Source organism: Lepidochelys kempii, chromosome 23 (assembly GCF_965140265.1).
Source record: "Lepidochelys kempii isolate rLepKem1 chromosome 23, rLepKem1.hap2, whole genome shotgun sequence".
In the NCBI taxonomy this organism is placed as follows: Eukaryota; Metazoa; Chordata; order Testudines; family Cheloniidae; genus Lepidochelys; species Lepidochelys kempii.
In genome coordinates this window covers 14,233,794-14,255,697 of record NC_133278.1, presented here as the reverse complement: position 1 = coordinate 14,255,697, position 21,904 = coordinate 14,233,794, and the positions used below count along the sequence as shown (strand labels likewise).

Genomic DNA, 21,904 nt, shown 5'->3' with positions numbered 1-21,904 from the left:
CCTGCCTGTAACCAGCCCCCTGGGGCTGGGTGGGACAGAGAGATGCTACCTGCCCCCTTGCACACTGGAGAGGGGGTCCCGCTGGCTCTGATGCAGTGAGGAAAGCAGCGAGCTCCCTGACTACCCCCACTGGGACAGCAAGGGCAGCGCTGAGCACAGTGGGAGCTGAGACCCCAGCTGAGTGGGGGGAGACACAGGCAGGGCAGGGGATCTGTGGGGAGCGGCAAGGTGCTCGGTAAGGAAAGTCTGGCTGAGCCTAGGCAGCCTTGTGAGCTGATGGCTTTGTCCAGTCAGCAGGGTGGGAAGGCGAGGAGAGTGGAAGATGAGTGTCCCTGGACCTTACCTGTTAGCTGGGTGGAGAATTGGGACAGGGAAGGAAACGTGCCTGTGTCTGTCAGGGGTATTGACTTGCCTATGGAGGGAGCTACCCTGATCTCCAAGGAGTTGTCTGTGACCAGCCCTGTGTGCTGGGACAAGGGGAGAGAGGTCCCAAGCTGTGTGTCTGGGAAAGGAGAAAGTGTGTCCGGCTCTTCTTTGTCTGTGGAGCAGACAGAAGGGGCCTTTCAGCCTGTGATGGTTGAGGGTCGTGCAGTTGTCTCAGAGCTGGTTCTGGATTCAGCTAAAGCCCAGGAAGGGAAGGGTCCGAAGTTTGTGTCTGCTCGGGAGAATGGCCCTGTAACTAGGTTGCATCCAGTTAGTATCTATGTAAATCCCAGAGACCAGACAATTCTGGTGCTTGTATTTTGCCTGTTGCTCGTGTGTTGTTGGGAAAGGGTGGAGCAACTCTGTCTGATTAGGGTGAGATCCTAGCCAGGGCACAAGGAGAGCATGAAGGTGATGTGATTGTGTTACCTACTGAGGGTGTGGAAACCTGTAGCAAGAAGGAAAAGATTTTCCTGAACTTGTGGGTGGCAAAGGGAAGGAGAAGGCTTCTAGCCTTTTATCTAGGAAGTCTGTCAGTTTGCCTGAAAGGGGATTGTGTAGGAATCCTCCGGATGGGCCGGGGTAATTCTGGATGTAAGGGAGATCCAGAAAGAGTCTGTTGTTGCTCAGGAAAGTGTTCCTCTAGAGCAAGCCCTCCGTGAAGAGGGTAAGAGCAGAATTTCTGGGAGGGGTGAATTGTTGCATAGAAAAGCCCTAGGGAAAGGAATCCTCAGGGAGTCTTTACAAGCAGTTTACTGCAACTGAAGGGTGTGAAAGTGATTTAATCAAAAAGAAAAGGAGGACTTGTGGCACCTTAGAGACTAACCAATTTATTTGAGCATGAGCTTTCGTGAGCTACAGCTCACTTCATCGGATGCATGCCGTGGAAACTGTAGCAGACTTTATATATACACAGAGAATATGAAAAAATACCTCCTCCCACCCCACTGTCCAGCTGGTAATAGCTTATCTAAAGCTATTACCATATTCATAAGCTATTCATATTCTCTGTGTGTATATAAAGTCTGCTGCAGTTTCCACGGTATGCATCCGATGAAGTGAGCTGTAGCTCACGAAAGCTCATGCTCAAATAAATTGGTTAGTCTCTAAGGTGCCACAAGTCCTCCTTTTCTTTTTGCGAATACAGACTAACACGGCTGTTACTCTGAAACCTGATTTAATCAAGAAAGTTTCAGTTCCTAACAGCCAGAAATTTTCTGTTGTGAATGGATCCACTGACTTTCCTGTTGAAAGACCCAGTGTGGAGAGCTTTGAGAAGGTCTCAGATGAAGTGAAAGCTGTTAAGAAAGTTAAACAGTCCTATAAACCAGTGGCTGTGTTGGGCCAGCTTGTTGGGGAGACAAGGTTGTGGAGAAAGGGATGTCTCCATGCTAGTTCTGTAAGTGAACAGTATGTGGCCCAGGTCAAGATGGGGGCTCTTAACCAAGAGAGCCTGAATTGCAGCCCTCCAGACGGGAGCGCTGGGAGAAGAACCAATCCCAGTTTGACCCCCGGGGGTTTTGGGGTGGCCAAAGGGCACGGGCCGCATAAACCTTCCCACATGCGGCATGCAAGTGCCATCGACCACCCCGACCTAAGGGAGGGTGTGAAACTGGAAGGGCCTGGTGTAACTCCCACCAAGGAATGGGAGAGGTGCTGGGGCATCCATGGGAACGTTGGTGGCTTCGAACTTTCCCAGGTCACCGGTGAAAGTGACCCCGCTCAGTTCGGTCTCAAAGGGGGGAGAGATGTGACGAAGTGGGACTGTTCTTAATGTTTCCTCTGAATATTGTGGGGGTGCCTCAGTTTCCCCTAGGCAGTTCTTAAGTATCTAGGTGGTGGGATAAGGGTGTTTGATCGTTGCAGAGCCCTAGAGGGCAGATGTGCGCAGGGGTCTGGACACAGAGAATGGCCGACACCCTGTTTCCTGGCAATGGATGGCTTGGCCCTTCCCCCTGCCAGGTGAGAGCTAAAGGGCTGGACAACAAAGGAATCAGGTGCCCTCCTGGCCCAGGAAAGGGACAAAGCCCAGAGGAGGGGGGGCTGGAGGGGGAGTCAGTTGGGAGTGGCTGGGGACATGGAGTGAAGTGCAGACGTGGTTGTCTGGCTCACTGCCCCCCAAAATGGACCCAGCTGAGGGGTCCTGTTCTCTGCACCTACAAGCTCTGTTTTAGACCATGTTCCTGTCATCTAATAAACCTTCTGTGTTACTGGCTGGCTGAGAGTCACGTCTGACTGCGGAGTCGGGGGGCAGGACCCTCTGGCTTCCCCAGACCCTGCCTGGGTGGACTCGCTGTGGGAAGCGCACATAGGGGCAGGGGAGGTTGGAGGCTCTGAGGTCAGACCCAGGAAGGTGGAAGCCGGGTGAGCTGTGTGTCCTGCAGACAGGCTGCTCACAGAAAGGAGACTTCTCCAGAGTCCTGACTGGCTTCATGGGGAGCAGTTCCAGAGCAGCGCCCGGGGACTCCGTGACATTGGCCCAGAGCCCCACGCCCTGGCCCAGGTCAGGTGCTAGCCCCTCTCTGCCCCCTGGCCTGGGTGCCCCAGCTCGGCAAACCGGGCCAGCCGGGTGAGGGGTGCCAGGTATCACAGTCCCGGCGACGGGTTTTCTCACTGACACTGGGCCCAAGCCCATACCCCAGCCAGCCAGGAGCTGTCCACCACCGAGCCTCTGGGCCTCTGTGCAGAGCCACTGACCTGGCCTACCCCCAGGTAACCCGGCAGCACACGGGGGGAAACAGAGGCACACGCAGGCTTCCTGGAAGAGATTTCGCCAACACCCACTTGGGCATGTCAGGGAATGGCTGCCCCAGGTGGGGGAGGGGGAGGACTGGCGGGACCCCGGGGGCAGCTATTTGGCAACCAGAGGGTGGCATCTTCCGGCCCAGCGGCCACACCAGGGCCAGGGGGATGAGAAAAGGGGAAGCAAAATTAGACCAGAACGGCGGGGAGGGATGGGTCCCACTAACCCCGAATAGGTGGGGCCAGAACCCAGGCGTCCGGGTTCTCAACCACCCCCCTAACCAATAGCCCCCTCCCCTGCCAGAGAACCCAGGAGTCCGGGCCCCGAGACACCCCCCTAACCAATAGCCCCCTCCCCTGCCAGAGAACCCAGGAGTCCGGGCCCCGAGACACCCCCCTAACCAAGAGTCCCCCTCCCCTGCCAGAGAACCCAGGAGTCCGGGCTCGCAGACACCCCCTAACCAATAGCCCCCTCCCCTGCCAGAGAACCCAGGAGTCCGGGCTCGCAGACACCCCCTAACCAATAGCCCCCTCCCCTGCCAGAGAACCCAGGAGTCCGGGCTCGCAGACACCCCCTAACCAATAGCCCCCTCCCCTGCCAGAGAACCCAGGAGTCCGGGCTCGCAGACACCCCCTAACCAATAGCCCCCTCCCCTGCCAGAGAACCCAGGAGTCCGGGCTCACAGACACCCCCTAACCAATAGCCCCCTCCCCTGCCAGAGAACCCAGGAGTCCGCGCTCCCCCTTAACCACTATCCCCCACCTCCCAGAGAACCCAGGAGTCCGGGCTTCTAGCCCCGCCCCCCCTCGGCTGGCTCACTAACCCCACCCCTCCCGGAACTGCAGGCCCCATCCCACCAATCCCCTTCCGCCGTCTGGTCGTGGCCCCGCCCTCCTCAGCCTATCCGCTCGCGGGACCGCAGGCTCAGCCAATGCGAGAAGGGAAGAGGCGGGAAAGAACTTTGACCGACAGGGGAGCTGTTCAATGAGTGCAGCAGGTGGGCGGGACATAGCGGGGAGCGACAAGGCGGTGCTACGGAGCTGAATATAGGGGCGGCCTCGGGCACGTTTCGCAAGGACAACTGGCATTGGGAGGAGGGCGCTGAGGGGCCGGCCAATGGGCGCGGTGCATGCGCGGGCTGGCCGCGAGCGATAGTGGGTCTGTCCAATGGGAGCTGAGAGCTGGGAGAGGCTGGCTCTGACTGGTTGCCGGCAGGCCAATGGGCGCGGTGCGTGGGCGGGGCTAGTCCTGAGGGATAGTGGGTCTGTCCAATGGGCGGGGAGACTGGGCGGGGCTGGTCCTGAGGGATAGCGTGTCAGTCCAATGGGTGCGGTGCGGGGGCGGGCTATTTCCGAGGGATGGAGGGTCTGTCCAATGGCCGCGGGCATGGGCGGGGCTAGTTCCGAGGGATAGCGGCTCTGCCCAATGGGCACGGGCTGAGCAGGGAGCGGCGGGCGCGCCGACCAATGGCTAGCGGGGAGATGGGCGGGGCCTGTCGTGAGCGGCGGGCGCGGCGGCCAATGGGAGCAGAGCGGGGGCGGGCGGCGCTGGGCCGGGCCCGGAGCTGCCGGAGGAGCCGTCGCGCAGGGAAGCGGGTCCCGCAGGCGCCGCGATGCCGGCCGTGTCCAAGGGGGACGGGATGCGGGGCCTGGCGGTCTTCATCTCCGACATCCGCAACTGTGAGCGGGGGGGGAGTGAGGGGGACCGCAGGGGGAGGAGGGGCTGCCATGGGGGGAGGGGGAGATGGGGCAGGGTTGGGGGAGGGGGACCACAAGGGGGAGGGGGAGGAGTGAGGGGGAGATGGGGTGTCATGGGGGAGGGGCTGGGGGAGGAGTGAGGGGGTGGGGGGGAGACCACAGTGGTAGGGGGAGATGGGGTGTCATGGGGGGGAGGGGAGGGGAGGGGAGGGGGACCACAAGGGGGAGGGGGAGATGTGGTGGGGTGGGGGGGGGAGACCACAGTGGTAGGGGGAGATGGGGTGTCATGGGGGAGGGGGACCACAAGGGGGAGGGGGAGATGGGGTGTCATGGGGGAGAGGGGGAGGGGAGGGGGACCACAAGGGGGAGGGGGAGATGGGGTGTCATGGGGGAGGGGCTGGGGGAGAGGGACCACAGGGGGAGGAGGGGCTGGCGTGTCATGGGGGGAAGGGGGAGGAGTGAGGGGGAGATGTGTAGGGGGTCCACAGGGGGGAGATGGGGCTGGGGGAGAGGACCGCGGTGGGGAGGGGGCGCCGCAGGGGGATCAGGAAGGGGCATCGTGTGTGTGTTTGGGGGGAATTGGGGAGACCACAAGGGGCGAGGGGAGACTAGGGGAGCTGAGGATGGGGGGGATTAGGAGAGAGGGGAGACTGAGCTAGTGGAGGCTGCCCTGAGTGGGGGATATCTGCTGGGGCGTGGGGGAGGCGCTGGGGGGCTGTAAGGGGAAGGGAAGGAAGGGGACAGTTGGGGGGAGAGGCAGGGTGATGCGGTGGCGGAGTGGAGCGAGACCATGGGGGGAGGGGCTGAGGGGGAGGTTGGGGGTCCATGGAGAGGGAAGGGCAGACAGTGAAGTGTGGGGCAGGGAGGGGGGAATGGGGAGAAGAGAGAGCGTATGGGGGTGGGTCTGACAGGAGGGGCCAGGGGGAAGGACGGAGAGACTAGGGATCGTGCTGACTTGGGGAGGTAGGACCCACGTGGGGGGTTGAGAAGAGGGACGGGGCCCTGGGGGGGTTGAGGCAGAATGGACGGGCAGCTGGCAGGGGTTATGGGGAGGGGCTGGTGGGTGGGCAGGGGGAGCCTGGGGGCGTTGAGGAGACTGACATGGGGGCAAAGCCTGCTGCTGTGAGGTCACGTTCCCCCCCCCCCCCCAAGGAACCGGAGCCTGGGGGTGTGGGTCTTGATGAGTATCACGGGGGGTCTAATGGGAGGAGCCTGGGGGGCTCTGGAGGGATGGAGCCCCGGCCGCAGCCCAGAGGGGCCCGAATCCTTCGGAGGGCTGGGGGTCTGGGCTGTCTCTCGGTCCTGCTGAAGAGAGGAGTTTCCTGTTGCCCGCATGGCTGGGGAACGTGGTTGACTCAGCTAGTCCCCCCCCCAGAGGCCCCGTCTGCAGAGCCCGGCCCAGCTGCCCCCCAGAGACTAACTGTTTACAAGGCCTCTGGCTTGGCGCTCACACGCCACATGTGCGAACAGCCCCACCCTTCCCAGAACAGGGTGGCTCTGGAGGTGGGCCCAGCCTCTGGACTGGCTCCCACCCGAGTCCGTCTGTCTGGGTGTCCCGTCCCCAGGCAGCACTGGGGTAACCCCCAAGGCAACGCATTTCCTCCCCATCGCACCCCCTCGTGCCTGGCCAGTGGCAGTGAGTTCCCCAGGCCAACCCTATGCTGGGCAGAGAAAGCATTCATCCAGCGCCTCCTCATGCGGAGAAGGCATGCTTCGGCTGGCTGCCCTCCGTCCTGGGCATGGAGAGTCCGGGGTACGCCCCACCTTTGGACCAGCTTCAGGTGGCACCCATCGGTGCCAGAGCCCCAGGGGCCCCGCGGCGTCCCTGTCCCCAAGACTGAGCCCCTGGGCACCAGCCCCCCACGGCTCCCGGGACCTCTGCCTAGCGGCTCTGACCAAGCCAGCCGCCTGGCAGAGCCTGGTCTCCTCTGCGGGGCCCCCACCCCCCAGCTGGGGTCTGCAGGGCTGCCCAGTGCCACTCTCCGCACGGAGCGGGGTTTGCCGGTCGCCTGGGCACGGTGCAGGGAGCCGGGGTCGTTTGACCCTCCCCCTCTGCTTGCCTGTCTGTCCCACCGGTGAGCTGGCCACCTGACCCCTCTGGGCCTGTTGTCCCCCTGGTGCGGCCCTGCACTGAGCTCCTGTCCTCGGCTGCTTCCCGTCCCACTGGCGAAGCCTCGGCTGTTCAGTCCTGGGGGCTCCCGCAGCCTGGCTGGCCCCTCCACTGATCCTTGATGCCCCGTTCATCCACCCCACCACCCGGTTCTGGCTCCTGTCATGGCTCCCGCTCGGCCCCTCAGAGCAGCTGCTTTACCCTTTCCCACCCATGGGCTAGCCCCGCAAAGCGCAGAGGGAAACTGAGGCAATCACAGGCATCCTAAAAATCTTACAGAAAATTCCTCCTTCATGTCAGATGTGTATCAGGACCCCACAGCCCTGTCAGCCTCAACTCCTGGGGTATAACCGGCTCCCACACCCCACCTCAGAGGTGGCCGCATCTCAGCACCGGGCTGTATAACCAGCCTGCCGAGTCTCTCCCAGAGCTTCTGTAGGTCTGGGGATTGTGGACTGAGAGGCGGTGGGGAGGAGAGATGGCTGATGGGGTGGGATGGTGTCTAGGCCTTAAACTTCTTTGGGGGGGGGTGTTGAACCTCAAGAAGGGAGGGAAGATGGCAGGGGAAATATAGGGGCTGTTGGGAACCTAGTTAACACCAGCATGGAGACTGGGACACGGGGCCTTTCCCTTCTAGGGGGTGCCGGCTCCCATCTGGCCTCGGGGCGGGGACTGGCTGGCTTGGGGGGGGGGGGCAGGGAATGGGACACAGGGGCTTGTCTCTCCCCCCTGAGTCTCTCTGTCCTTGGTGTGTCTATTTCAGGTAAAAGCAAAGAGGCTGAAATCAAGAGGATCAACAAGGAGCTGGCGAACATCCGCTCCAAGTTCAAGGGTGAGCTCGGCCCCCGCCGGCATGGGCACGCAGGGCTCCGCCATGGGGGGTGGTACAGGGGGGACCTTGGGCTGTTTCCTTCCCCTCAGCCCTTCCCTTGCCCAGGCCAGCCTCCCATACCTTTCCTTGTTCTCCCCCACCGGGGATGTTCCCCCCTCGCAGCCCCCACTTTATTCTGACTACCCCTGCTGACCCCCCAGGGATGATACCCCCCCTACCCTGCCTCTGTCCCTGCTTGGCCCCCCTGGCTCTGTGCCCCCCCCCATGTCTCCCTGCTCTGCCTCTCACCACCACAGCTCCCTCCCTGCCCCCAGTCACGTTAGTGACCCTTCTCCCTCGGCTGCCCCCCAGGGGACAAGGCCCTGGACGGCTATAGCAAGAAGAAATACGTGTGCAAGCTGCTCTTCATCTTCCTGCTGGGCCATGACATCGACTTTGGGCACATGGAGGCCGTCAACCTGCTGAGCTCCAACAAGTACACGGAGAAGCAGATTGTGAGTATGGGCTGGGAGGGGGACTGGGGGTGCAACTGAGAGGAGCTGGGGTGGGGGATGTCCCTGTAGGCCTGAAGGGGGTTAGTGCAAAGGGTGCTGCTGCGGTGGGACTGGAGGGCGGGGGTAGGGAGGGGAGGAGCTGGGCTGGAAAGGGCAGGGGCGGAGCTAGGGAGGGAGGGGGGGAAGCTGGAAAGGGAATGGGGAGGGAGGGAAAAGGTGGACTTAAGTGGGGAGCTGGGGAGGGAAGGGGCGGAGCTCATGTTCCTACTACAGCAATGGAGGGCTGATGTCTGATTTTTGCGGGGGTCCCGGCCCCCCTGCCCCGTTGCGCCCTGGCGTCACCTGCTTCCCCGCTCCCCCCCAGGGTTACCTGTTCATCTCGGTGCTAGTGAACTCCAACAGTGAGCTGATCCGCCTCATCAACAACGCCATCAAGAACGACCTGGCGAGCCGCAACCCCACCTTCATGTGCCTGGCGCTGCACTGCATCGCCAACGTGGGCAGCCGCGAGATGGCCGAGGCCTTCGCCTCCGAGGTGCCCCGCGTCCTGGTGGCCGGGTAAGCGGGGCCCCGTGCCGGTGGGGGGGGAGGGGAGGGGGACCCTCCTGCGCACCTGACCCTGCCTCTCCCCACAGCGACACCATGGACAGCGTCAAGCAGAGTGCGGCCCTCTGCCTCCTGCGCCTCTATAAGACCTCGCCCGACCTGGTGCCCATGGGCGAGTGGACCTCCCGCGTGGTGCACCTGCTCAATGACCAGCACATGGTACGTCCCGCCTCAGCTGCTCCCCCTAATGACCAGCACATGGTACGTCCCGCCTCAGCTGCTCCCCCAATGACCAGCACATGGTACGTCCCGCCTCAGCTGCTCCCCCAATGACCAGCACATGGTACGTCCCGCCTCAGCTGCTCCCCCAATGACCAGCACATGGTACGTCCTGCCTCAGCTGCTCCCCCAATGACCAGCACATGGTACGTCCCGCCTCAATTGCCCCCCCAATGACCAGCACATGGTACATCCCGCCTCAATTGCCCCCCCAATGACCAGCACATGGTTTGTCCTGTCCCAACCATTCCATGGGCAATGACCCATGGTACGCCCCGCCCCCAGTGATCAGCAAGATACATCCTGCCCCAATCTCCTCCGCTCGACCATCTGCACATCCCACCAATTTGCCCCCCACAACAACCAGCATATGCTATGTCCCCCCCCAACAACCAGCATATGGTGTGTCCCACCCAATTTGCCCCCCCTAACAACCTGCACATGGTACATCCCACCCCACCCCCCCCCCAGTGACCAGCACATGGTACATCCCACCCAATTCCCACCCCCCCCAGTGACCAGCACATGGTACATCCCACCCAATTCCCTCCACCCCTCTCCCCCCCCAGTGACCAGCACATGGTAGTCCTGCCTCTGCTCTTCTCAAGCACTGCCACATGGTATGTCTGAGCTCCTCAAGCTTCCCCCCATCAGCACTTGGTACGCCCTGCCATCCCAGGACCCCGGCACCCCCCCCCATGGTTTGACCCCCTTCCCCTCCCCCGCAGGGCGTGGTCACGGCCGCCGTCAGCCTCATCACCTGCCTCTGCAAGAAGAATCCCGACGACTTCAAGACGTGCGTCTCCCTGGCTGTGTCCAGGCTGAGCCGGGTGAGTGGGGTCGGACCCCTGGGATCCACCCTGGCTCGGGGGGCGGGGCAGGGGCCGGACGCCTGGGTTCCACTCGGCTCGGGAGGGTGGAGGCAGGGGCCGGACACCTGGGATCCACCCTGGCTTGGGGGGCGGGGCAGGGAGCGGACGCCTGGGTTCCACTCGGCTCGGGAGGGTGGGGGCAGGGGCTGGATGCCTGGGTTCCATCCCCGGCGTGGACAGGGCAGCATTCGGGGTGGGAGGGCCCGTGGCTGGGGACTGACCCCTCACTGTGGCCCCTGCCCAGATTGTGTCGTCGGCCTCCACGGACCTGCAGGATTACACCTACTACTTCGTGCCAGCCCCATGGCTCTCCGTGAAACTCCTGCGCCTGCTGCAGAGCTACCCCCCGCCAGGTAGGGGGTGAGACTCCCCACCCCTGCGGAGCATCGGGAGAGTCAGGACACCTGGGTCCTCTCTCCAGCTCTGGGAGGGGAGTGGGGTCTAGTGGGTTAGAGCAGGGTGGGCTAGGAGCCAGGACCCCTGGGTTCTCTCCCCAGCTCTGGGAGGGAAACGGGGTCTAGTGGTTAGAGCAGGGGGTGGCTGGGAGCCAGGACGCCTGGGTTCTCTCCCCAGCTCTGGGAGGGAAGCAGGGTCTAGGGGTTAGGCTGGGGGCTGGGAGCCAGGACTCCAGGGTTCTCTCCAGGGTTGGTGTGTGGGCCCCACGCTCCCACCCCCATGCTCTGTGGCCCCCGCAGAGGACGCGGCGGTGAAGGGGCGGCTGGTCGAGTGCCTGGAGACCATCCTCAACAAGGCGCAGGAGCCCCCCAAGTCCAAGAAGGTTCAACATTCCAACGCGAAGAACGCCATCCTCTTCGAGGCCATCAGCCTCATCATCCACTACGACAGGTCAGCACCCCCTGGAACCCCCAGCCCTGGCCCCTCAGCCCTGGGCTCCCCCCAAGCCCTGCCTTCCAGCCCCCGCCACCCTGCAGCCCCCCTCCATTCCAGCCCCAGGCTGCCCCTCGCCATTGACACCCTGGTGTCCCTGCAGTGAGCCCAACCTGCTGGTGCGGGCCTGTAACCAGCTGGGCCAGTTCCTGCAGCACCGGGAGACCAACCTGCGGTACCTGGCGCTGGAGAGCATGTGCACCCTGGCCAGCTCCGAGTTCTCCCATGAGGCTGTCAAGACCCACATTGAGACGGTCATCAATGCCCTCAAGGTCAGTGGGGGGGTGGGGCCCTGGGGGCGGAGCTGGGGGAGAAGGTGGGCCCTGATGGCGGAGGGGGCGGAGTCAGGAGGGACTCAGTGGGCGGGGCCCTTGGTGTGTCCTAGGTGGGGGAGGAGCCAGAGGGGTGGAGGGGACCCTGGGGGTGCCCCATGCATGCTGGGGCTCTGTTGGCAGGGCCTCGGGCGTGTCCTAGAAGTGGGAGGAGCTGGGGACGAGTGTGGGAGGGCCCTAGTATACCCCACGGGTGCTGGGGCTCAGCCGGGGGGGGGCCCTGGGCATGTCCTACGTGGGGGAGGAACCCGGGTGGTTGGGGGGGACACTGGGGGTGCCCCGCGGGTGCTGAGGTCCAGCGGGTGGGACCCTGGGCGTGTCCTAGGATGGGGAGGAGCCTGGGGATGGAGGGGAGGAGCCGGGGGCCGGGTGGGGGAAAGCCCGGGGTGCTCCCGCAGGTGGCGCTGACCATCCCGCCCCGCAGACGGAGCGGGACGTAAGCGTGCGGCAGCGTGGCGGCTGACCTGCTCTACGCCATGTGCGATCGCACCAAACGCCAAGCAGATCGTGTCGAGATGCTCAGCTACCCTGGAGACGGCCGACTACTCCATCCGCGAGGAGATCGTGAGTGGGGGCCTGACCGCTGGGTCCTGGGCTAGTAGTTAGAGCAGGGGCTGGGAGCCAGGACTCCTGGGTTCTATCCGGGCTCTGGGAGCAGGGTGGGGTCTAGCGGTTGGAGCAGGGACTGGGAGCCGGATGCCTGGGTTCTTCCCCAGCTCTGGAAGGGGAGTGGGGTCTAGTGGTTAGAGGTGGGGGCTGGGTGCTAGACGCCTGGGTTCTCTCTGGGCGTGGGCATGAGCGGCTGGCGGGTGCCCCCAGGTGCTGAAGGTGGCGATCCTGGCAGAGAAGTACGCAGTGGATTACAGCTGGTACGTGGACACCCATCCTCAACCTGATCCGCATCGCGGGCGACTACGTGAGCGAGGAGGTCTGGTACCGCGTCATCCAGATCGTCATCAACCGTGACGACGTCCAGGGCTATGCGCCAAGACCGTCTTCGAGGTCAGGCCGGCGGTGGGGGGGAATGGGGGTAGGAGGCGGGGGGATGGGGATGGAGGGAGGGCGGGAGGGGCTGTGGGAATGGTTGTAGGGGACATGGGGGATGGTGCTCTGGGGGAGGGGATGGAGGGAGGGTGGGGGTGCTGGGGAAGGGTGGGGAGCACTGGGGGACGGGGAGGTGTGAGGGATGGGGGAGGGGATGGGATGGAGGGGGCGGGGGTGCTGGGGGAAGGGTTGTAGGGGTGTGGGAGATGAGGTGCTGGGGAGGTCAGAGATGGGGTGCTGGGGGAATGTGGGGGGACAGTAGCCACCAACTGCCATACTCCACAGTTCAGGCTCACTCCTGCCTGGAACCAGGACCCCCTGGTCCCCTGCATTCCCCCCCTTTCCCCTCACTTGGGCATCGCTCCCAGGCCCCCCCTCCCTTTGCCGTTTCTGGCCGTTGGGAAACTGATGCCCCAGGCCGTGTGTCCCCTGGCGCCCCTGGGGGGTGAGTCCCCCCCAGCTTGGGCCTGCCTGACCCCTCCCCCTCTCCTCCCCCAGGCCCTGCAGGCTCCCGCCTGCCACGAGAACATGGTGAAGGTCGGGGGCTACATCCTGGGGGAGTTCGGGAACCTCATTGCCGGAGACCCCCGCTCCAGGTACGGCCAGGGCGGGCACTGGAGGTCCCTGTGGCGGGGGGAGGCCCTGGGGCTGTCAGGAGGAGCTGGGGGGCTCTTGGGGGTACCCGGGGTGCCCCCGGGCCCATGCTGACACGCCCCCCCACCCCGGTGCCCGCAGCCCCCTGGTGCAGTTCAACCTACTGCACTCCAAGTTCCACTTGTGCAGCGTGGCCACCCGGGCCCTGCTCCTCTCCACCTACATCAAGTTCATCAACCTCTTCCCCGAGACCAAGGGCACCATCCAGGAGGTGCTGCGCTCCGACAGCCAGATCCGCAACGCCGACGTGGAGCTGCAGCAGCGTGCCGTGGAGTACCTGAAACTCAGCTCCATCGCCAGCACCGACGTCCTGGTGAGAGCCGGGGGGGACTGGCTGGGGCAGGGAATGGGGCACGGGGCCTGTTCCCTCTCGGGGGCGCTGGCCCTGGTCCGGCCCCAGGGTGGGGACTGGTGGCTCCCGGGGGTCGGCGGGGGAATGGGACATGGGGCCTGTTCCCTCTCGGGGGCGCTGGCCTGGTCCGGCCCAGGGTGGGGACTGGCTGGGCTCAGGGGGGCAGGGAATGGGACATGGGGCCTGTTCCCCTCTCGGGGGCGCTGACCCTGGTCCGGCCCCAGGGGTGGGGGACTGGCTGGCTCCCGGGGGTCGGCGGGGGAATGGGACATGGGGCCTGTTCCCTCTCGGGGGCGCTGGCCCTGGTCCGGCCCAGGGTGGGGGACTGGCTGGCTCAGGGGGGCAGGGAATGGGGACATGGGGCTGTTCCCTCTCGGGGGCGCTGACCCTGGTCCGGCCCCAGGGTGGGGGACTGGCTGGCTCCCGGGGGTCGGCGGGGGAATGGGGACATGGGGCCTGTCCCCTCCAAGGGGCGCTGGCCCTGGTCCGGTCCCAGGGTGGGGGACTGGCTGTCTTGGGCCAGGCGGGGGGGAGTGGGGTACAGGGCCTGTCCCCTCCAGGGCGCTCTGGCCCCGACCCAGCCCCTCTCTCCCGCCAGGCGACGGTGCTGGAGGAGATGCCGCCCTTCCCAGAGCGCGAGTCCGTCCATCCTGGCCAAGCTGAAGAAGAAGAAGGGCCCCGGGGCCGGCAGCGAGCTGGACGAGGGGAAGAAGGAGCCCGGGGCAGAGCTCAATGGGGGCATAGAGCCCACGGCCAGCACCACTGTGAGTCTCCGCGAGCCCCCAAAACCTGCATTTCTCCTCTTGGCAACTCACCATCAGCCAAGCGTCCTGGGGTTTCGGCCAGCCGTGGGGCGGGGGAGCCAGGCGGCCTGGGCACTAGGTCAGCCGTTGTGTTTGTTGTGGGGGGGAGCCTGGCGGCCTGGGCGCTAGGCCAGCCGTATGTTGGCGGGGGAGGAGTGGGGCCTGCTGGGAGGGTGGGGTGGAGCTGGGAGCCAGGAGGTCTGGGGTGCCTGGCTTGTCTGTCACCCAGCACCAGCAGGAGGCGCCCTACAGGTGGAGTGGCCCCCCCAGCAGGGTTTGGCTCTGTGCCCCCCTCTTCCCTCGGCCGGACGATCTCACTCAGCACTCTTGGCGCCCCACAGTCCACCCCCTCACCATCGGCTGACCTGCTGGGGCTCCGGGCGGCCCCCCCTGCCAGCTCCGCTGCCCCCCCCAGCGCGGGGAACCTGCTGGTGGACGTCTTCTCCGACAGCACCTCCGCCACGCCTGGCCTGGCTCCTGGCACCGAGGACAACTTCCTCAGGTGAGGGTGGGCCCCCGGGCGCCAGCTCCCACCAGCCCCAGGGCGGAATGGGGCATGTGGCCTGTCCCCACTAGGGGGCGCCGGTTGAGCCCCTCATTCCCAGTTGGCCCTTTCTGTACATCAAGTTGCTGTGTCTCGGGGGGTGGGGGGGGGTGTCTGGTGTTCATAGGGGCCGGGGAGGGGGTCTGTTCTCATGGGGGGCAGCGTGAGCTAGTTCCTGGACTGGGGGCTGTCTGCCCTTCTGGTGTGTGTGTGTTTGTGTGGGGGGGGGCAGTTTGTCCATGTCTAGATGGGGCGCTGGAGGGGGGCGGTGTTGGTCTGCGTCCCTGGCCTGGGGGGGATGTGAGGGGGTCGGTCTGCGTCCCTGGCCTGGGGGGGGTTGCTGTGTTGGTCTGTCCCTCTGTGTCTGTCTGTCTCCTGCTGCCCTGAGATTGAGTGTCCCGCTTGGCTCCGCTGCTGCCCCTGGGATTGGATGCTGCAGTGACTTGGCGCTGGACACCTGGGTTCCCTCCTCAGCTTTGGGAAGGGAGTGGGGGCTAATGTTTAGAGCCGGGGGGAGGGGCGCTGGGAGCCAGGACTCCTGGGTTCTCTCCCCAGCCCTGTCCCTGTCTGCCTTGCTCCAACCCCTGTGTGTCTCGTGCTGCATCAGGAACTAACTGTCCAGGAACTAACCCCGCGCTTGCTCCATCTTCTGGTGACTTGTCTTCTCTGCTCTCTTCCCCGCCCTGCTGCCCCCGCCCCCCCACTACCCCCCCAGCTCGGGAGCAGCTGCTTCCTCCGATGACCCTGCTTTGCCTATCTCTGAAGCTGATGAGCTGCTAAACAAGTAAGAGACAAGGGAGGGGGGGTGGGGCTGGGTCCCCGGATGCCTGGGTCCCTGGGGCAGGACACTGCCAGGTGGGAGCAGCCCCCCATCCCTCCAGATGCAATCCTTTTGTGCGATCTGTCTCCTCCCCCCCGGGGCAGGGTCTGCATGTGGTATTGGGTGTGTCTCTCGCTTCCCTGTCGCACACTGACCCCCGTGCCAGCTTTCACAACTGCAACTCCCGTCTGCCCTCTGTTGCCCCGGGGGGGGTGGGGGGGGGTCAGACCTCAGGGGATCAAGCTTTTGGGTCCTGTAGCCCAGTGCCCCCGGTATCACGAGTTTGCTCGTCACGCAGGCAGGCTCCTGTCAGCCACAGATGCTGGGGCTGTATTGTGGGGGCTGTAAATTGGGAATGAGGGACCCCCAGCAGGACGGGGGCTGCGGGTCGGGAGTGAGGGGCACCGGCAGGGCCTAGCTCACTCCCCCTCCGCATGGCAGGTTCGTGTGTAAGAATAACGGGGTCCTCTTTGAGAACCAGCTGCTGCAGATCGGGGTGAAATCCGAGTTCCGGCAGAACCTGGGTGAGTCGGGGTGCTGGCCAGACGGGAGTGTTGGGGGGGTTATCGCCCTATGCCTTTCTGGGGTGGGGGAGGGGGCTGTGCAGATTCCCTTCCCCCAGGCCGGGGGGGGGGAGACACCGGTGGGCGAGGGAGGTTTGTGAGGTGGGGGTTAGCAGGCCAGGTATGTGGTGTGAGGGGGAGGTTTTGGGGGTCTGCTCCCCACCACTGCTGTCCCAGGCCGGGGGTGGGGGTTGGGTGTAGGCGTGGGGAGGCTGGGAGGGGCTCTGGGGGGGGCTTTGGCTTAGGTGTGGGGGGGCCAGGAGGGGCTCTGGAAGGCTGTAGATGCGGGGGTGGGTCCAGGAAAAGCTCTGGGGGGGCTGATCCTCTCACTCGCTGCCGTTCCAGGCCGGATGTACTTGTTCTATGGGAACAAGACGTCAGTTCAGTTCCAGAGCTTCACCCCAACCGTCACCTACCCCGGCGAGCTGCAGAACCATATCCTGCGTGGGGCGGCTGGGGGGTTCCAGGGGGCGGGCGGCAGGGGGAGATCCGGGGGCCTCGGCCCGTCCTTAGTGGGCGCACAGCTGAACATCCCAGACGAAGGCCGTGGACCCGCTGGTGAAGGGCGGCTGGGGGGTACTGGGGGGGAGGGCAGCTGGGGAGTACCGGGGGGGCGGGCACAGGGGGATCCGGGGGCCTCGGCCTGTCCTTAGTGGGCACACAGCTGAACGTCCAGACCAAGGCCGTGGATCCGCTGGTGGAGGGCGACTGGGGGGGTACCGGGGGGCGGGCACAGGGGGACCCGGGGGCCTCGGCCTGTCCCTTAGCGGGTGCACAGCTGAACGTCCAGACCAAGGCCGTGGACCCGCTGGTGGAGGGCGACTGGGGGGGTACCGGGGGGGCGGGCACAGGGGGACCCGGGGGCCTCGGCCTGTCCTTAGCGGGTGCACAGCTGAACGTCCAGACCAAGGCCGTGGACCCGCTGGTGGAGGGCGACTGGGGGGTACCGGGGGGCAGGTACAGGGGGACCCGGGGGCCTCGGCCCGTCCTTAGCGGGTCACAGCTGAACGTCCAGACCAAGGCCGTGGGACCCGCTGGTGGAGGGCGGTGCCCAGGTGCAGCAGGTGCTGAACATCGAGTGTCTGAGCGACTTCACCCTCGCCCCCCTGCTCAACATCAAGTTCAGGTAGCACCTGCCCCGCCCCCGCTGGCGGGGGGGGGAATGGGGGGAGCTGGGGATGGGGGTGTTCCTGGGGGAGGAGCCTGTGGTGGGGCGGAGCCCAGGGGGAATGGCCCCTGGGGGCAGAGCCTGGGACAGGTGTATCTTAGGCTGGGGGATGGGGGGCACTGGAGCGAGTCCCCAGGGGCTGGGTGTGCAGCAGGGGGCTGTCGGGGGAGGGGGCTGCCCCCCTGACAGCTCTGCTCCCCCCAGGTACGGGGGTACCCTGCAGAACATCACCCTGAAGCTGCCAGTCACCCTGAACAAGTTCTTCCCAGGCCACCGAGATGCTGTCGCAGGATTTCTTCCAGCGCTGGAAGCAGCTGAGCCAGTACGTGGTGGGGCGTGGCAGGGGGGGCAGACAGACTGTGAGGGGACAGGCAAGGGGCAGCCAGATCGTGGGTGGGGTGGATGATAGGCAGGGGGGCAGCCAGTCTGGGGGAGTGGCCTGTTCTGGGCGACGGGGCCCCCCAGGGCATGGCTCCAGTAATTTTCAGCCCTCCCCCCCATATGGCACCGGGAGGGGGAGGCCTGTCACAGTAAGCCCATTGCGGGGAAGCCTGGAGGTTGAATCTCAGCCCCCACAGTGTTAGGTGTGTGGGGGATGCACCATATGACACCCTGAACACCACCACCCTCTGCAGGCCTCAGCAGGAAGCCCAGAAGATCTTCAAGGCAAATCACCCCATGGACTCCGAGGTGACCAAGGCCAAGGTGAGGGGCTGGGTGGGGTGGAGGTCAGCGGTTGGGGGGACTGGGAGCCAGGATGCCTGGGTTCTCTTCTGGGAGGGGAGTGGGGGCTAGTGGTTAGAGCTGGGGCTCTGGATGCCAGTCCTTGGTTCTCTCTGGGGCGGTGGCTGAGGAGCTGGGGGCTCTGGTGTGGGTCAGCAGCCCCCAGAAGAGCCCCTCGAGACCTCTCTATAAATCATATTGCCTTGATCTCAATCCAAGGCACACCCACATCTGGAACACTGCGTGCAGATGTGGTCGCCCCATCTCAAAAAAGATCTGTTGGAATTGGAAAAGGTTCCGAAAAGAGAAACAAAAACGATTGAGGGGTCTGGATCGGCTTCCGTACGCGGAGAGATTAATAAGACGGGGACTTTCAGCTTGAAAAGAGACACCTAAGGGGAGATACAATCGAGGTCTATAAAATCATGACTGGTGGGGAGAAAGCATATCGGGGAGTGTTGTTTATTCCTTCTCACAACACACAAACTAGGGGTCACCCCATGAAATGAACAGACAGCAGGTTTAAGCAAACAAAAGGAAGTATTTCTTCGCACAGTTAACCTGTGGAACTCCTTGCCAGAGGATGTTGTGAAGGCCAAGACTATAAAAGGGTTCAAAAAACAACTAGATAAATTCCTGGAGGATAGGCCCCATCGATGGCTATTAGCCAGGATGGGCAGGGATGGTTCCCCTAGCCTCTGTTTGCCAGGAGCTGGGGATGGGCAACGGGATGGATCACTCAATGAGCCCCTGTTCTGTTCGTTCCCTCTGGGGCGCTGGCCTTGGCCACTGGCGGCAGACAGGACGCTGGGGCTGGATGGACCTTTGTCCAACCCAGTCTAGCAGTTCTGATGTTCCCCACCCCTGGCGTCTCCCCAGCTCCTGGGCTTCGGCTGCGCCCTGCTGGACAAGGTGGACCCCAACCCTGATAACTACGTGGGAGCCGGCATCATCCAGACCAAGTCGCTGCAGGTCGGCTGCCTCCTGCGGCTGGAGCCCAACGCCCAGGCCCAGGTGAGGGGGCCCAGACGCTTGGGTCCGGGCTGGCGGGTAGAGCAGGGAGGGGAGGAACTGGCAACCAGGATGCCAGGGTTCTATTCTGGCTTAGGGGGGGGGCAGTGGGGGCTAGTGGGTTGGGGCTGTGTTGCAGATTGGGTTTTGGAGAGGGCTGTCAAGTGATTACAAAAATTAATCACGCTGTTAAGAATAGAATCCCTTTTACTGAAATATTTTTGAATGTTTTCTACATTTTCAAATATATTGATTTCAGTTACAACTCAGAATACAAAGTGTACAGTGATCCCTTTATATTTGTTTGACAAGCATTTGCACTGTAAAAAAACAAAAGAAATATTTTTCAGTTCACCTCAGACAAGTTCTGTAGTGCAATCTCTTTGTGAAAGTGCAACTTACAAATTACATACAAAAAAATAACTGCATTCAAAAATAAAACAATGTCGAATTGCAGAGCCTAAAAGTCCACTCAGTCCTACTTCTTGGTCCACCAATTTGCTCAGAAAAACAAGGTTGGTTACATTTATAGGAGATAATGGTGTCCGCTTCTTATTTACAGAGTCATATGAAAGTGAGAACAGGCGTTCGCATGGCACTTTTGTAGCCAGCACTGCAAGATATTTACATGCCAGATGTGCTAAAGATTCATATGTCCCTTCAGGCTTCAACCACCATACCAGGGGACCTGTGTCCATACTGATGACGGGTTCTGCTCAATAACGATCCAAAGCAGAGCGGACTGACGCATGTTCATTTTCACTGTCTGAGTCTGATGCCACCAGCAGAAGGTTGATTTTCTTTTTGGTGGGTTTGGGTTCTGTAGTTTCCACATCGGAGTGTTGCTCTTTTAAGACTTCTGAAAGCACGCTCCACACCCCGTCCCGATCAGATTTTGGACGTCACTTCAGATTCTTAAACCTTGGGTCCAGTGCTGTAACGATCTTTAGAAATCTCACATTGGTGGCGCCTTTGCATTTGGCAACCCTGCAGTGAAAATGTTCTTAAAACGAACATGTTCTAGGTCATCATCCGAGACTGCGTAACATGAAATGTATGGCAGAATGCGGGTAAAACAGAGCAGGGGACAAACAGTTCTCCCCCAAGTTGTTTGGTCACAAATTTAATTCACGCATTTTTTTTTTTTAATGAGCAGCATCAGCATGGAAGCATGTCCTATGGGATAGTGGCCGAAGCATGAGAATGTTTAGCCTATCTGGCACATAAATAACTTGCAACGCCGGCTACAACGGTGCCATGCAAAGGCCGGTTCTCACTTTCAGGTGACACTATAAATAAGACGCAGGCAGCATCACCTCCTGTAAATGTAACCAACCTTGTCTGAGCGATTGGCTGACCAAGCAGTAGGACTGAGTGGACTTGTAGGCTCTGAAGTTTGACATTGTTTTGTTTTTGAGTGTGGTTATGTAACCAAAAAAATCTACATTTGTAAGTTGCGCTTTCACGACAGACATTGCACCACAGTACCTGTATGAGGAACTGGAAAGTAGTATTTCTTTATCATTTTTACAGTGCAAATATTTGTAATCAAAAATAATACACACTTTGATTTCAGTTACAACCCAGAATACAATATATATGGAAATGTAGAAAAACATCCAAAATCTTTACTCCATTTCCATTGGTGGTCTAGTGTTTACTGGTGCGATTAAAACCGCGATGAATGGCGATTAATTTTTAAAACCGCGATTAATTTTTTGTGAGTTAATCGCCTGAGTTAACTGTGATTAATTGACAGTCCTAGTTTTGGGGTGTGGGGCTGCAGTATGGGGTGGGGGTTATAGGAGAGGTTTGGGGGGCTGTAGGGAAGTTTGGGGGTCTTGGGGGGCTGTTAAGGGTGGTTTTGGTGGGCTGAGGGGAGGTTTGGGGGGCTGTTGTGGGAGCAGTTTGGGGGGCTGAGGCTGGGGGGCTGAAGGAAAGTTCAGGGGCGATTGGGGGCTACGAGGCAGGGGCTGAGGATGGTGAGGGGCGATTGGGGGTACCGCCTGACGCCCCTCTCCCCCAGATGTACCGCCTGACGCTGCGCACCAGCCGGGAGCCCGTCTCGCGGCACCTCTGCGGGCTGCTGGCTGAGCAGTTCTGAGCCTGGGGCTGCAGCCGGCTCTGGGGGGTGTCTGCATCGAGCCCCTGCCCCATCCTGTCGTCGTGGTAACCGTGTTTTCATCGCCTGGCCCGTGGGGGCCCAGTGCTTCGGATGGACCAAGGGGGCCCCCCCCAGGCGAGGGCCTTTCGTTCCCCCAGGAGGGGCCTGCGGGAGCTACCTTTTTGGGGGGGAAGCTCAAGCCCCTGATTCCTGGGTTAGTCTGGTCACCCCCATTCTCTGGGCCTTGGGGGGCTGGAGTGTGTCTGTTTACTCTAAGCCCCCCCTTGTGAGCTCCGGGCCCCCTAAATCCCCCCCACCTGCACAAAGAGGGAGGGAACTCAAAGGGGGGGGAGCTGGGCTGCCCCACCCTGGCAGCTCAGAGCAGCTGGGGGGGCTGCAAATGATCCCCCCCCCCAGCCCTGACCCCCTCAACCTGGGGCTGGACCATGGGTGGGGGAGGTGAGGGGGCTGCCCCCCCCAAGGGAAGATGTTACATGAGGGGGGGCTGCATCTCCTGCCTCTCCCCCCCGTGGGACCCAGCCCCTTTTGGCCTGAATCCCACCTGGGGGGGCAGCGGTTGGGAGGACCATGTGACTTGCCGTTCTAGGTGTTTCTAGCGTCCTGTTGTCTGCGGAACTGAGCGCGTGTATCGATCTCCATGTGACTGTAATAAACGGGGGGTCACCCCCCCATGCCACCTCGGCCTCCTCCTGTGCTGCCGGGGGTTCGGGGAGGCTGGGGTGGAGACGGGGGGGCTGAGGACATGGGGACCCTTCGCTGGGATGGAGGAGGGAGGCGGGGGACACGGGGACCCCTTTCCTGGGTGGAGATGGGACCCCTCTTGGGCGGGGCATGGGGCTGGGTATACAGGGACCCCTTGGCCAGTTGGGGTGGAGTGGGGG

The 21,904-nt window shown here is 62.6% G+C and overlaps 1 protein-coding gene across 1 annotated transcript; it reads left to right on the top strand.

The window, feature by feature from the left end:
- Nucleotides 1–4,682: 4,682 nt before the first annotated feature.
- Nucleotides 4,683–21,700, top strand: AP2A1 (adaptor related protein complex 2 subunit alpha 1). The gene is given in 30 exon segments (XM_073321846.1): nt 4,683–4,845; nt 7,737–7,805; nt 8,157–8,299; nt 8,664–8,857; nt 8,935–9,064; nt 9,853–9,954; nt 10,241–10,349; nt 10,692–10,842; nt 10,988–11,156; nt 11,641–11,670; nt 11,672–11,707; nt 11,709–11,780; nt 12,036–12,098; nt 12,100–12,196; nt 12,199–12,218; nt 12,759–12,856; nt 12,996–13,227; nt 13,865–13,909; nt 13,911–14,030; nt 14,411–14,571; nt 15,329–15,397; nt 15,875–15,957; nt 16,342–16,431; nt 16,998–17,032; nt 17,034–17,122; nt 17,369–17,429; nt 17,431–17,486; nt 17,800–17,869; nt 18,767–18,901; nt 20,925–21,700. Coding segments are annotated over 30 exon segments (2,874 nt in total). The 5' UTR covers nt 4,683–4,778; the 3' UTR covers nt 21,003–21,700.
- The last annotated feature ends 204 nt before the right edge of the window (nt 21,701–21,904 follow it).